The 13,718-nt window shown below is 38.9% G+C and overlaps 1 protein-coding gene across 5 annotated transcripts in view; it reads left to right on the forward strand.

Moving 5' to 3' along the window:
- Window positions 1–13,718, forward strand: part of PLD5 (phospholipase D family member 5) — a 444,561-nt gene that overhangs the window by 292,045 nt on the left and 138,798 nt on the right. For all 5 annotated transcript variants that reach the window (XM_031002678.3, XM_055380520.2, XM_055380524.2 and 2 more), the window contains one exon: window positions 12,781–12,908. In XM_031002678.3, coding sequence (XP_030858538.2) covers window positions 12,781–12,908 — 128 coding nt within the window. The remainder of the gene's footprint in view (window positions 1–12,780; window positions 12,909–13,718) is intronic.

Below are 13,718 nucleotides of genomic sequence, written 5' to 3' on the forward strand. Positions count from 1 at the left end.
GCAAGTCATTCCCTTCCCCTGAGACTCAGTCCCTTATACCTGTCACAGATACCTAACCAAAGAATGACCTAATTTTCTTTCAGTGACTAAGCTCAAATTAACATGAATAAGCCTTTTATTTCATGCATTCATTCATTCATTTGAGTCAGAGTCTTGCTCTGTCACCCAGACTGGAGTGCAGTGGCACAATCTCAGCTCACTGCAACCTTGGCCTCCTGGGTTCAAGCGATTCTTCTGCCTCAGCCTCCCGAGTAGCTGGGATTACAGGCTCCTGCCACCACGCCTGGCTAATTTTTTATTTTTTGTAGAGATGGGGTTTTGCCATATTGGCCAGGCTGGTCTCGAACTTCTGACCTCAGGTGATCCATCTGTCTGGACCTCTCAAAGTGCTGGGATTACAGGTGTGAGCCACCGCACCCAGCCAAACCTTTTATTTCTTAGTTTATTTTATTTTAGATGGAGTCTCACTCTGTCATGCAGGCTGGAGTGCAGTGGCATGATCTTAGCTCACTGCAGCCTCCACCTCTTGGGTTCAAGTAATTCTCCTACCTCAGCTTCCTGGATAGCTGGGATTGCAGGCACCCACCACCTTGCCCATCTCATTTTTGTATTTCTAGTAGAGATGGGGTTTCATCATGTTGGCCAGGCTAGTCTCGAACTCCTGACCTCAAGTGATCTGCCCATCTGAGCACCACACCTGGCTTATGAATAAGCCTTTTAAAGTACTAAGACTTGATGATTTTTTCCCTTCAATTATGTATACTCAAAGAGAAAAAAAATGCAGCACATATTTTATATTCTAAATTAATACTTTCCTAAATAAGGTACATATCCCCCCAAATTACATAAATATATACTCTCCCTTATTTGTGAATACTATTTAAAAATTTGACTTGTTCATTTCCTCTCTGAAAGTGTTTAAAATCTCTTTTCATTTCCAGTATTCTGAAATTGTATTATGATATGTGTGTGGGCCTTTTTAAACTTTTGCCGGGGATTGGTGGGCTTTAAAATTTTAAAACTTAGGTCTTTCAGTCCTTGGGAATTTTACTATTATTTATAATTTCTTCTCCTCTGATTTTGAGTATTTCTAGAACTACCGCAATTAGATTTTGAATATCTTAGTTAAGCTCTCTCGTCATTTTTGCTTACATTGGTCATCTTTTTTTCTTTTTCTTTCTTTTTTTTTTTCCTTATTTTTAAAGAGATCACTTTTACTCCCTCTGAGACTTTGAGATATTAGTGCCTGGATACATCCTTCTTGTATTAGTTTTTTAGTCGTTTCAATTTCTTTGTTTCACTCTGTCTTACAAGTAAATTATTCCTTTTAGACATCCAGGTTATTATTTCAGCATTCAGTGCTGCCAATCCTATATTAGATTTCCTCTATTGAATTATTGTTTTGGATTTTTAAAAATTTCTAAGCTCATTGCCTTATCCTTAGATTATTCTCTTGAAACATCTTTGTAAATGTCCCGAAGAATTCTTGTCTCTTCCATTTTACCTAACTCAATGGTAGCCATATGTTTTCTCTAGTTGGTGAGCCTCCTCTAAGCTGTTGATGTATTAGATGAGGTGTCATGTAACAATATAAGTAGGTTTGTCATCTCAGAATCACAGCAGATTGGGCTGTGGAATCTTCTGGCATTATTGGACAGCAAATGGTAAGGTAAAGAGAAACGATGTTGGCTTTTCCAAGAAAGCAAAGCTCCTCCAAAGCTACTGGATCTCCATCCTCCCTGGCACTGCAACTGTGCTGGGCTCTAAGAGGCTGCCTTCTCTCCGTGAGCACTGGCACCAACACGGATGCCTCGGAAGTACTCGTCATTCCCCACTGTCCTCCTTCGTGGCCATAGAGATAGCTGTGTGACCTCAACAGGGAGGAGGAAGAGGGAGGAAGCCGTAGCACGTGCCCCGGCAGCTACCAACCTCCTAGACCCCATTATTTTTTAATAGAACTAATGAGCCACTGTAGACAATGTTCTTGCTGATCCGTTTTAAGTGTAGAATGTTTAAATTTTATGCATAATTGAGGCAACATTACTCAAGTAAATGTTATTTTTAAGTAAGTTTATTATTTTTGAGCACAGTCTTTATTTTTAAGCCTAATTGTTTCTGAAAGCAAACATTCCTATAGATAGCTTAACTGTTGGACTAGAAGGTTATATATAATCAAAGCACAGTATTTCCCGAGAAGCAGAATATCCTAGTCATAAGACAAGTATATGACAGGGAAGAGACAACTCTTAGAAACCACCCTTGTAGGTCCAAACCTGTAGACTAAAAATGAAGCATCAAAGCAACCTGTGAGAGATTCTACAACATAGTTTTCACAGTATTTGAATAGATATGTTAAAATTAAAAATGCATTGTGCTGTTAAGATTCTTTTTATTTTTACAGCTGAAATACATAATTGATTATCTTAAAAGTTTCCTTACTCTCATTTACTGAATTATTTGAAAGCAACGATGTGTCGTGACAGATGATTTTCACCCTTTCATGTTTCCCCTTTAGCCTTCTAGCCAATGAATTCTAAAATGTTGGTAATTAAATTGATTGAACTGTACTGGTTAATAAGAATTAAAGCCCCCAAGAACAGGCGAACTATGATTTTTTTCATTGTTCACACAAATTAATATATTCAGAAGAAGAGATTGATGGATAAGATAAATTTCTGCTGCAAACCTTGCTTTCAGGAAATAGGTGAAAACCTTTCCAGAAATCTATAATTATTCATAATGTCATGTTTCCCTTTGATATATGCTTGAGGCTCATTAGTATTCTTTTCAAAAGCTAGTGATTAATTTTATAATGCTATTAGGGATGCATATGTATGGGATAAATTATATTTTAGAAATAAGATAATGTTAAATACTGAATTAAAATAGTGGTTGCATTACAGGAAAGTGGTAGACATATGGGATTAGGCATAAACACACAGCTTTAATGCAGGGCTTCTCACCCTTGAAGCTGTCAACATTGTGAGCTGAATAATTCTTTGCTGTTTGGGGCCTATCCTGTGCAATGTAGGATGTTTAGCAGCATCTCTGGCCTCTACCCACTAAATACTAATAGCATCCCCCTGACAGTTGTGACAACCAGAAATGTCTCCAGGCATTGCTGCACGTCCCCTGGGGATGGGGCAGTGGGTAGCTTGGAGAACTGAATGGACCCTAATTGAGAAACACAGCTTTTTTTTTTTTTTATCAATATTTTTTTAGAGGTCTTACCAGTGACATAGGGCAAGGAAAACAAATACATTTTGGAATAGAAGAAATAAAATTGCTTCAGTTTGTAGAGGCAATGATATTCTAGGAAAAAAAGAATCCCAAGGAATCTAGAAAGCAAATACAAGAAGTAATAGTGGGCTTAGGAAAGTTACAGTGTATGAGACTCCTAAACAAAAGTCAATTATATTTCTCTTCACTCGCAGCAAACAAATGAAAATAAAAATTAAAAAGCTGTTCCATTCGTGATGGTGTCAAAAATCATACAAACAATAACAAAATGCTGAGAGAAAATCAACAAATAAATGAATATATATGCCACATACATATGTCAATTCTTCCCAAATTGATCTATAGATCCAACTCAATTTCAACAGGATATACATATATGTATCTGTATGGAGAAACACAGCTTTAATAGTAGTACATTTTGGTGAGGTTCTAGTTTTTAGGGTGGAAGATTCACAAGTATCCATTTTATTATGCTTTATAATCTACTTATAAGTTACATACATTCTCTTGAAGGTATACGTGTTTTATCATCAAACATATTAAAGCTGCTGAAAATATGCTTTTAAAACGAGGCTTACTGGAAATGAACTTGGAGATAAATTCTGTTTGATTTCATCATGGGGATTCATGGGGAATGTGGAACTTTATTTTCCATTTTTTAACCACAGTGTACTAGCATGTTTTCTTTTGTGCCATTTTGATGAGTATTTTGACAGGATGTTTATTTTGAATCTTCAGCCTTTGAGTCATTTACTCATGCAACCTGTGCAACAGGCTCTTTGCTAAAAATTGCTTGAGTTTTTAGGCCACAACTAAACAATTTTAGTCTAATATTAAAAGCACACATATAAAAGTTGAGGGACTTCAAAAATTATGTATGCAGAAAATAAAGTACAACATTATCTGGTTAATACCATAAGAATAGCTTAGGAAAGAAAGAAAATCCTTCTGAAACAAGCTTAAATGACAAGTAATTTATGCCAAAGATTTAGAGGAACTCACAGAAAGTCATGAAACTGGTTTGAGTGGGACAGTGGTGGACTCCCCCCCATTTTCTCATTCATCATTTCTCTCTGTTGCGAGGACGAGGACAGTGTCTTTTTCACCCTGGTTTGCTCTCTCCTGGTGCTCCTCTTCCTCTTCTCTCATCTTCCTCTCTCTCTCCTTCCTTCCCTCCCTCCCTCCCTTCCTCTCTCTCCTTCTCCCTCTCCCTCCCTCCCTCCCTCCCTCCCTCATTCTCTGAAGCTTGACTTCTCTTATCTTTCTATTATGTGGACTTGGACAGTCATGTCAACCTCTGTATGTGTATGACTCCCCAACACAGCTGCTTTTAAGTAACTTACTTTGTGGCTCAATTTTGAATTCCCAAAAGAAGAAATTAGGATGGCTCAGCTTAGGTTAGTGCCCACATTTGGTCCAATCAGCTGTGACCAAATAGAGACTACATGTTTTCACATGGGACCTAGGCTTTCCCATTCTGTGTCCTGTGGGTGCATCGGGTACTATTAAAAGGACATGTCGTCAGGGAAGAAATGATGCATGTATACGCTACACATAACATCAACTCACAAATACCCTGTGAAGATTTTGTTTCCTCTTTATGAGGGAGACAGAAAGAGAACTGCTAGATATATGGAAGATAGATCTAGTTTATATCAATTCAAGAGTAGGTAGAATTAAACTTTCCTTATCTTCACTGGAATTAAATTCTTCAACTAGTTGTCTCCTTAAAGTTGCTCGTTTCCTCCCATCTTCCTCGTGTGCAAGTGTAATGTGTAAATGTGAACACGCCATTGTTAAACCTCTTCAGAATCTAATATTCCATTTTGATAACACTAGTTATGAAACTAGTTTTAACCTAGAAACTAGTGTTTAACCTAGAGATAACAACAAGCTTCAGGAGAAGATTCGGAACGGAAGTGATAATAAATAATTCTTTAGCAATTTTAGATGGGAATGGGTATCCTGGGATGATGCATTAACTACTCCTACTCAACAAGTATCTAATATTATCTGTGAATTGTTTCTAATCAAAATATGAGTCTGGGAATTTTTAAGTTGATCATAAAGGAGTAGAATCACAAACACAGTCACGTCCTAAAAAGCATGTAACAGACGCACATCAAAGGGTGGTCCCCACAGATCTGTACTGTAGGAAATTGGTGGTGACGTTTAGCCCTACCCATGTAATATCATCCACACATAAAGAACAGTGAAGAGGGCCAGGTACGGCGGCTCACACCTGTAATCCCAGCACTTTGGGAGGCCGAGGCAGGCAGATTGCCTGAGCTGAGGAGTTTGAGACCAGCCTGAGCAACACAGTGAAACCCCGTCTCTACTAAAATATAAAAATCAGCAGGATGTGGCGGTGTGTGCCTGTAGTACCAGCTACTTGGGAGGCTGAGGCATGAGAATTGCTTGAACTCGTGAGGCAGAGGTTGCAATGAACCAAGATCACACCACTGCACCACAGCCTGGGTGACAGAGCGAGACTCTGTCTCCAAAACAAAACAAACAAACAAACAGAACAGTGTTGAGGCCAGGTGTGGTGCTTATGCCTATAGTCCCAGCTACTTATGAGGCTATGGCTGGAGGATTGCTTGAGCCCAGGAGTTCAAGGCCAGCCTGAGCAACATAGTGAGACCCATCTCTTAAAAAAAAATTAAAAATTAAAACAGTGAGGGACTCTGAAATCTGACTATAAGGCAAACATTAGTGTCCTCAAAAAGAATAATCTATAGATGAGATAGTTACTAACTCTACCACATGGGATTTGGAACAGATCTATGATAAACAAGTTTAATGCTAGAAAGTCTTGGTAGAGGAAGGCTCTCAAGAGTATACTCCTTTTAAAATGTGTGTACATGCAATCAACTTGATTCTTCAAAGTAGTAACATTAATTTTCAATTCATCATGGCATTATACTTTTTTCTTTAAAAAATTTTTAATAACCTTTTAGTTAATATTTTCATTTTCTCTCTTAAATTTTAACAACAGAATTATTTCCATTGAAATATGTAAGCACAAAATAAAGTACGATATTTTGGTTAATATCCTAAGAATAGTTTAGTAAAGAAACAGAACCCTTCCAAAACCAGGAACATTCTCTATTAAATTTCAATGAAGCATCTCTGTTAAAGCTCAAAGGAGTTATAATGAGTAATTTGGAGTTTCCTGATTTTTAACATTTGACTTCCCAAGAAGCGTGTAAAACGTGGAGGTTAGCCGCATCACTTTATCTTGATTAGTATGACCAGTTGGGACCTGATTTTCACATCATCAGTTAGCATATTTGTAGCTTAACATTTCTAGTTCTGAACCTTAGCCTTGTTTGTTGTTTAAGATTTAATTAGGACTGCCTGGATAGCATGAAAGTATTTTATAAAGCAACAATAGAAAGAAAGATATACTCTTGATTTATCACTTTTTGGTTTTGGCATCAAAAAACATTATTTTGAGTTACTAATAATGCCTATGAGCCATCAGTTAAACAAGTAGACCGTGGGGCCGAAAGTAGGAGGATCTGCAGAGATCTGGACTCATCACCAGCAGCTGTGCGCAGCCATTAGGCCATGGTCCTGACGCGTCACATTGTGATGTATGCATCTCTCGGTTGACATCCGGAGATCTCTGGGCAATGGGTCAGGGGCTGCACACAGAGAAACTGACACATATTTTTTTTTCCTGTTAGAAAAGAAATCTATAAAAGCAAAAAATGGTTAATCATACTTAATATACTTTCAAAGCTGTCTTAAAAATATATTTAATTAAATGAAGCCAGATTTAAAGATATTTTCTGATCTCAGAAGTCTATAATATTTAAAGGAAAAACTTTATATAAATGTAGTACCAGGTTCTGGCAAGGATACAGAATGACTTAGACTAACAGATATTGCTGGTGGGAATGCAAACTGGTACAGACGCTTTGGGTAAACAGTTTGGCAGTTTCTTATAAAGTTAAACATATATTTACCATATGACTCAGCAATCTCACTCCTAGGTATTTACCCAAGTGAAATGAAAACTACATTCTCGCAAAAATGTATGCATGAGTGTTTGCGGCAGCTTTATTTGTCATCACCAGTAAGTGGAAACTACCCAAATGTTTCTCAACTGGAGAATGGATAAGCAAACTGTGGTGCCTTCCATACAATGAAATATCGCTCAACAGCAAAGAGAAACAAACCACTGTTCCACGCTACAGCACGAATGGGTCTCACATGCATTATGTGTGGTGCATTCCATACCATGAAATATCACTCAACAGCAAAGAGAAACCACTGTTCCACATGACAGCATGAATGGGTCTCACATGCGTTATGTGTGGTGCATTCCATACCATGAAATATCACTCAACAGCAAAGAGAAACAAACCACTGTTCCACACAACAGCATGAATGAGTCTCACATGTGTTATGTGTGGTGCATTCCATACCGTGAAATATCACTGAGCAGCAAAGGGAAACAAACCACTGTTCCACACGACAGCATGAATGGGTCTCACATGCGCTATTTGTGGTGCATTCCATACCATGGAACATCACTCAACAGCAAAGAGAAACCACTGTTCCACATGACAGCATGAATGGGTCTCACGTGCATTATGCTAAGTGAGAGGCAGGATTCAGAGGGCTGCATACTCTATGACTCAATTTGTATGACATTCTTACAAAAGGAAAACTATAGGCACACACACACAAAAAAAATCCTGCTGCGTAGTTGCCAAGGGCTGGGGTTTGAAGAGGAAGTCACTGCAAAAGAAGCCTGGGGACGATGACACTGTTCTGCATTCTGATTGCAGTGATATGCTCAAAAGGGTGAATTTTACTACAAGTAAATTGTACCTTAATATAAATGGAAAATAATTTTCTTAAAACCTGTGGTTTTCTAATGGTAATTGGATTTAAAACCTGTCACTAACCTACATATTAGTTTTGAACATATTAACTATTTGGTAATGCGAAGCCTTTGTTGGCTCTGAATAGTCTAGCACAGAATTTTAGAAAAGGCTTCCTGTGAGCTGGTGATTCCCATGGAGAAAAGGAAACCAGTAACAGGACAAACGGGCTGGTTTTCAGCATTCTTTTGCATGTGGATACTAAGCTTGAATAACCCCCGTGAATATTGATGAGCGGCTCTCATAAATTACTCCATGTTTCTTATGCATAGCTCTTGCTGTCATTTTAACATAATAACTCTTTAATATATAGGATCCCTGTTTTCTGGGTCATAAAAATAACTATAGAAAAAAAATCTGAAGTGTTTCTGTTAGTGCTCATAAAATTGTGGCATTCTATATATACATTTTTAAAAAATATGTGACATTGTAAAAAAAAAGCCTAAAATTATTTTAGAAGTAGAAATTAAAGTCATCTTTTCTATAAAAATTTTTCAAATTTTTAATGTAAATGGAAAGAATTTGATTTATTTATTATATATTGTGTGTATTTGCATAAATGTAATGCATGAAAAATTACTCTGCCCTTTTATCTAAATGTTCAGGCCTGTATTGCATGTCTTTGCTAATTGCAATTCTAACACAACAATATGAAATAAACTCAAATTTAGGTTATGCACATAAATGCAGTAAGTGGCATATTATATACTTTTTAATCATTAAATATGTTTTGTAGTCAGACAACATTATATTTTAACCATCGCTTCCTAATACGTATTACATAAAGACCCAATAGGATGAAAATTATTTCTATAACCAACGAACAAATATATTCTAAAAGTGCATGTAAATATAAATTCTCTTAAGTAAAATATTGAATAAACTGAGGGACATGTTAGACATGACTCTCTCTCTCTCTCTCTCTCTCTCTCTCTATTTATATATATATATATATATACAGCTGTTAATAAAGATAAAAGCATATGTCTTCAGAGATAGATGGAGCATCAATATTTAGATAGAAAAACAGATAATTTGTAATGGGGAAGTGATAGTCCATGAACCATATACAAAAATATATATTTTTTCAGATGTATCATAAATATTTTCAGTGGATTTTCTTATACCACATACAGGAATTTATCGTGTCCTAAATAGAGAAAATGAAGCATGCCATGTGAGACTGTTGTAACATAGCTATCTTGTCACTGGGCACACAGGTATTCAATAAATGGGAATTACTAGCATTACATATTGCTTGATCTCTACACACAGCTCTGCTGGGGCCCTGGGCAGACTGTGAAGCCATTTACTGTCTTTCCTGCTCTCGGCCTTCACTTGGGGTTCCCTGATACAGCAGTAAGGACTCCACTTTCTGATCTCTCAGCTCCTTGGTGCCCCTCCTATCTGAGCAGCAGGACTGGAGCAGATCCTGATCATTTTAAAGATGACACTACTGTGCCCCAAATGTTTGTGTACCCCCAAATTTATGTGTTGAAATCCTAACCCCCAGGGTGATGGTATTAGGAGGTGAGAGATTTGGCAGTGACTAGGTTAGGAAAGCAGCAAAACCCTCATGAATGGGATTAGTCCCCTTAGAAGAAGAAGTCAGAGAGAGACCCTCATGTTTTCCACCACATGAGGACACAGTGAGGAGGCACCCTCTGTGAACCAGAAAGTTGACCTTCACTAGACACTGAATCTGCCAATGCCTTGATCTTGGACTTCACAGCCTCCAGAACTCTGAGGGATACATTTCTGTTGTGTATGGTGTTTTGTGATAGCAGCCCAAATGGACTAAGACAGTATTTTAGTATGTCTGAATTTGAATCAGTCACTTGAGGTCTTTTATCCCTAATTTTACATAGCACAGCATCTGGTATATATTAGATATTCAGTAAAGCTTTGTCAAAGGAATGATACTTTTCCTTTGTAAAATAATTTTAGGCATCATTAAGTAGCTGCAGAGGCTCTGGCTGGAGGGTTACACACGACCATCATCTCTGAAGTCAAACTTTCTAAGCTAAATTGCAAAATAACATGGTACTTTTAGAGCAGTGTAGATGGGGTGTGGGATGGAGAGGTACAAAGAGGTCGTCCCCAGTGGACTCTTCAGATTGACTCAGTGCTGCCTTGGGGCTGGGGCTGCAGGGGACCTGTGTGACAACAGATGAGGACTCCAAGAACTCATAAACAGTCTGATGCAAATGGCAACTGGCCATGGGGCCGAGTTTCAGACACAGTGTCCCACGCCAGGAGATGAGGGCCAGTCAGTGTCACAGAGGGTTCGAGGAGTTTCTAGGCAGAATAAGAAAGCAGGGGAAGGCCTGACAAGGTGCATGCTGATGTGGAATCTGAGGCCAGCACCAGGGTCACCTTCATTCTGTTCCTCCCAGAGACAAGAGAAGGTGCTTCCCTCAGTGCTGACCAGTTGATTGCTATTGGAAAGCATGGCCAGGTAAAGTGACCTGGGTCTCTGTTATGGGTTGAATTGCGTCCCCCAGAAAGATATGTAGAAGATGTAATCCCCAGAACTGCAGACTGTGACCTTACTTGAAAATGGGGATTTTACAGATGTAATTAGTTAAGATCGTACTGTAGTGGGGGGCGGGATCTTCATCCAACTTGAGTAGTGTCCTGATAAGAAGAGAAAATAGAGGTGTAGGGAGAAGATGCCATGGGACAACAGAGGCAGAGATGAGAGTGCTGCAGTTACAAGCCGAGAAACCCCAGAGATGAATGGGCACCACCAGAAGAGGCAAGGAAGGATGCTTCCCTGCATGTCCCAGAGGAAGTTTGGCCCTGCTGACACCTTGGTTTTGGACTTCTAACCTCCAGAACGGAGGATAAGTTTCTGCTGTTTTAAGTCATCCAGATTAGGGTACTTTGTTATGGCAGACCTAGGGAACTAATCCTGTATCTAAGGACAAATGCTCTGTTTATCTACTGAGGAACACTGGCAGCTGTGTCTGTGGGGCCGGCCACACCTCCATGCAGATTTGGGTCTCTCCATACCTGCCAGGGTAACTACCCATTTTAGATATTCAGATTCTGCCATACCCAAGTTCCTCCTCTGGGATCTGCAACTCTTTTTTGGATGTTACTATTCCAGGATGGCTGGAGGCAGAGAAACATGTGCCCGCCACTTGTAGGACAAAGAAACTGCTCTACCCTCAGAGAAAATCTGTGTGGGTGCTGTCTTCCCCTCAGAGATTCTCTCCCAACCTCATAACATCTCTTTTCATCCTCCTGCCACAAGGAAGCTAGATGCATTGTTTACATTTTCCTAAGAGTTAAGCATTAAGTTCATAGTGTAAATTACTCTCCTTCCTTTCTGATATGCTGAAATGTATCCTTCTGCATACAGTCTTATGTGTGCCTGTGGTAATGAAGACTCTGACAACGAAGTGTGCCCCTGGAATACATCGTCTTCGTTAATAATAAATACCTGAAGACACAATAGCTTAGTTCATTAAATATATGCATATAGGTCTGTTATTTTAAAGGGAATAGACCTTTAGCAGAAATTTATTTAAATACCCTTGCATTGAATGGACAGTATGCTCCTTTTGAGAGGTTTGTAAATGCATTTGAAGCAGTAATGCATAAAGGCTTGACACTGGATCCTACCACATGAAGCCTAAAACAATTGGTCACATTCAGCTCTTCAAATATACTTTTGGCATTAACAATAGTCTGAGTGATTTAGTTAACCATTCAAGGTTGCATTTCAGTAAAGCTTGAATAATCATTGCTTAAATTAAGAACTATCAGATACCTGTAATCCCAGCACTTTGGAAGGCCGAGGCAAGTGGATCACTTGAGGTCAGGAGCTCGAGACCAGCCTGGCCAACATGGTAAAAACCCCTCTCTACTAAAAGTACAAAAATTAGCCGGGCATGGTGGCACACGCCTGTAATCCCAGCTACTCAGGAGGCTGAGGCAAGGGAATCACTTAAACCTGGGAGGTGGAGGTTGCTGTGAGCCGAGATTACACCACTGTACTCTAGCCTGGGCAACAGAGTGAGACTCTGTCTCAAAAATAAAATAAAATATAAATTAAAAAAAAACACTATCAGATAAAGATGAAGAAGAGACCAAACCCAGATTAAATAATAAAGGGAAGGAATGAAGAAGTAAAAGCAAGTGAAAGGTTCACAGGATGAAAAATGTATAGAAAGCATAAAGAGGCCAACGTCTTATTGAGGAGAGCTGTGATACTGAACAAGACTGACCCTTATATTGATTGCAAACTGTATTAAAATTACTCAGAAAAGAAAACTGCATATGGTGTACCTATCTCACCGCCCAGATGGTAAGTGGTACAGCCGGGATTTCAGTACAGATCTGAGTTGAGAAGCCGTGGTCTTGTCACTATATGCAAAACCTCTTCTGCCATATGCATAGGAAAAGGCATTTCCCCCGGCTTTTTCTTTTCTTTTCTTTTTTTTAGTTTTCTTTGTTTTAGGGAACAAAATAATACCTTGGGGACCTTCTCTCCACCAAACTAACATAAATATTTAGCTTTCCTAAATGTCAATTGGGAGAAATGGTGAACCATGAGTATTTCCACTGGTAGGTGACTGACAGCCCGGGCAGGGCCTTGACGCAGAGGCTGACCAGACTGTCCTTGAACTCCTAGGAGCCGAGGTGACGTACATGAACATGACCGCTTACAACAAGGGCCGGCTGCAGTCCTCCTTCTGGATCGTGGACAAACAGCACGTGTATATCGGCAGTGCCGGTTTGGACTGGCAATCCCTGGGACAGGTAATCTTTCTACGTTATGTAAACTCAATGTTCTGTCACCCTCAAAGCGACCACCTTCATAAAGCACGCTACTGCAGATAAGGATCCTAAAACCTGCAGCATTTATTATTAACTGTGTAGTTTTAAGAGGCTCATCTTCCTTTTATGTGAAAGGATAAACCTTTCCTTGTCAGGATCATCTTACAAAAAAAGTAAAAACTGTTATTGCTTCAATGCTTTTGTAATTCATAGGCTGCTCCCAGATTCCTGAGAGCAGGTTGCTATGTAATTTACATCACCCAGACCTATATTTTCAGGATGATATTACATCATCTATGAGACAGGGGGAAACATAAAAATTCAGTAGAGAGTAATATGTCTTAGGATAGTAATCATTTGGGTTATTTCTTTAATCTCAAGATGAAGATGTTATCTTTCTCTTAACAAATGATTAACTTCAAATATGTTGAAAATACATTTTCACACACTTAGGATTTTTATGCATTGATTTGTGTCAGAGGCAATCCACAGAGGATTACAAAATCACCATCTTTCCATTAGTCATCCAGTGACAGGAGGTTCCTAGTCATTGGATACTTAGGAAGACTAGCCAACCTTCTCAGAACATCTTTTTAAATCAACACTCCAACATACTCCCCTCCTCTTCCTCTCCACACCTACACACAGATATTGTCTCCTCCCTGGCCCGTTATTTCCCCACAGCTCTCAAAATTTGGGATCACGCTATTATACTTAATCATCTGTCTTAAATTAGTGTTCCTTTCTATTATGCTCAACTATGTGGAATTTTTCTTGGTCTACCTCAGTGTG

Source organism: Gorilla gorilla, chromosome 1 (assembly GCF_029281585.2).
Source record: "Gorilla gorilla gorilla isolate KB3781 chromosome 1, NHGRI_mGorGor1-v2.1_pri, whole genome shotgun sequence".
Classification (NCBI taxonomy): Eukaryota; Metazoa; Chordata; class Mammalia; order Primates; family Hominidae; genus Gorilla; species Gorilla gorilla.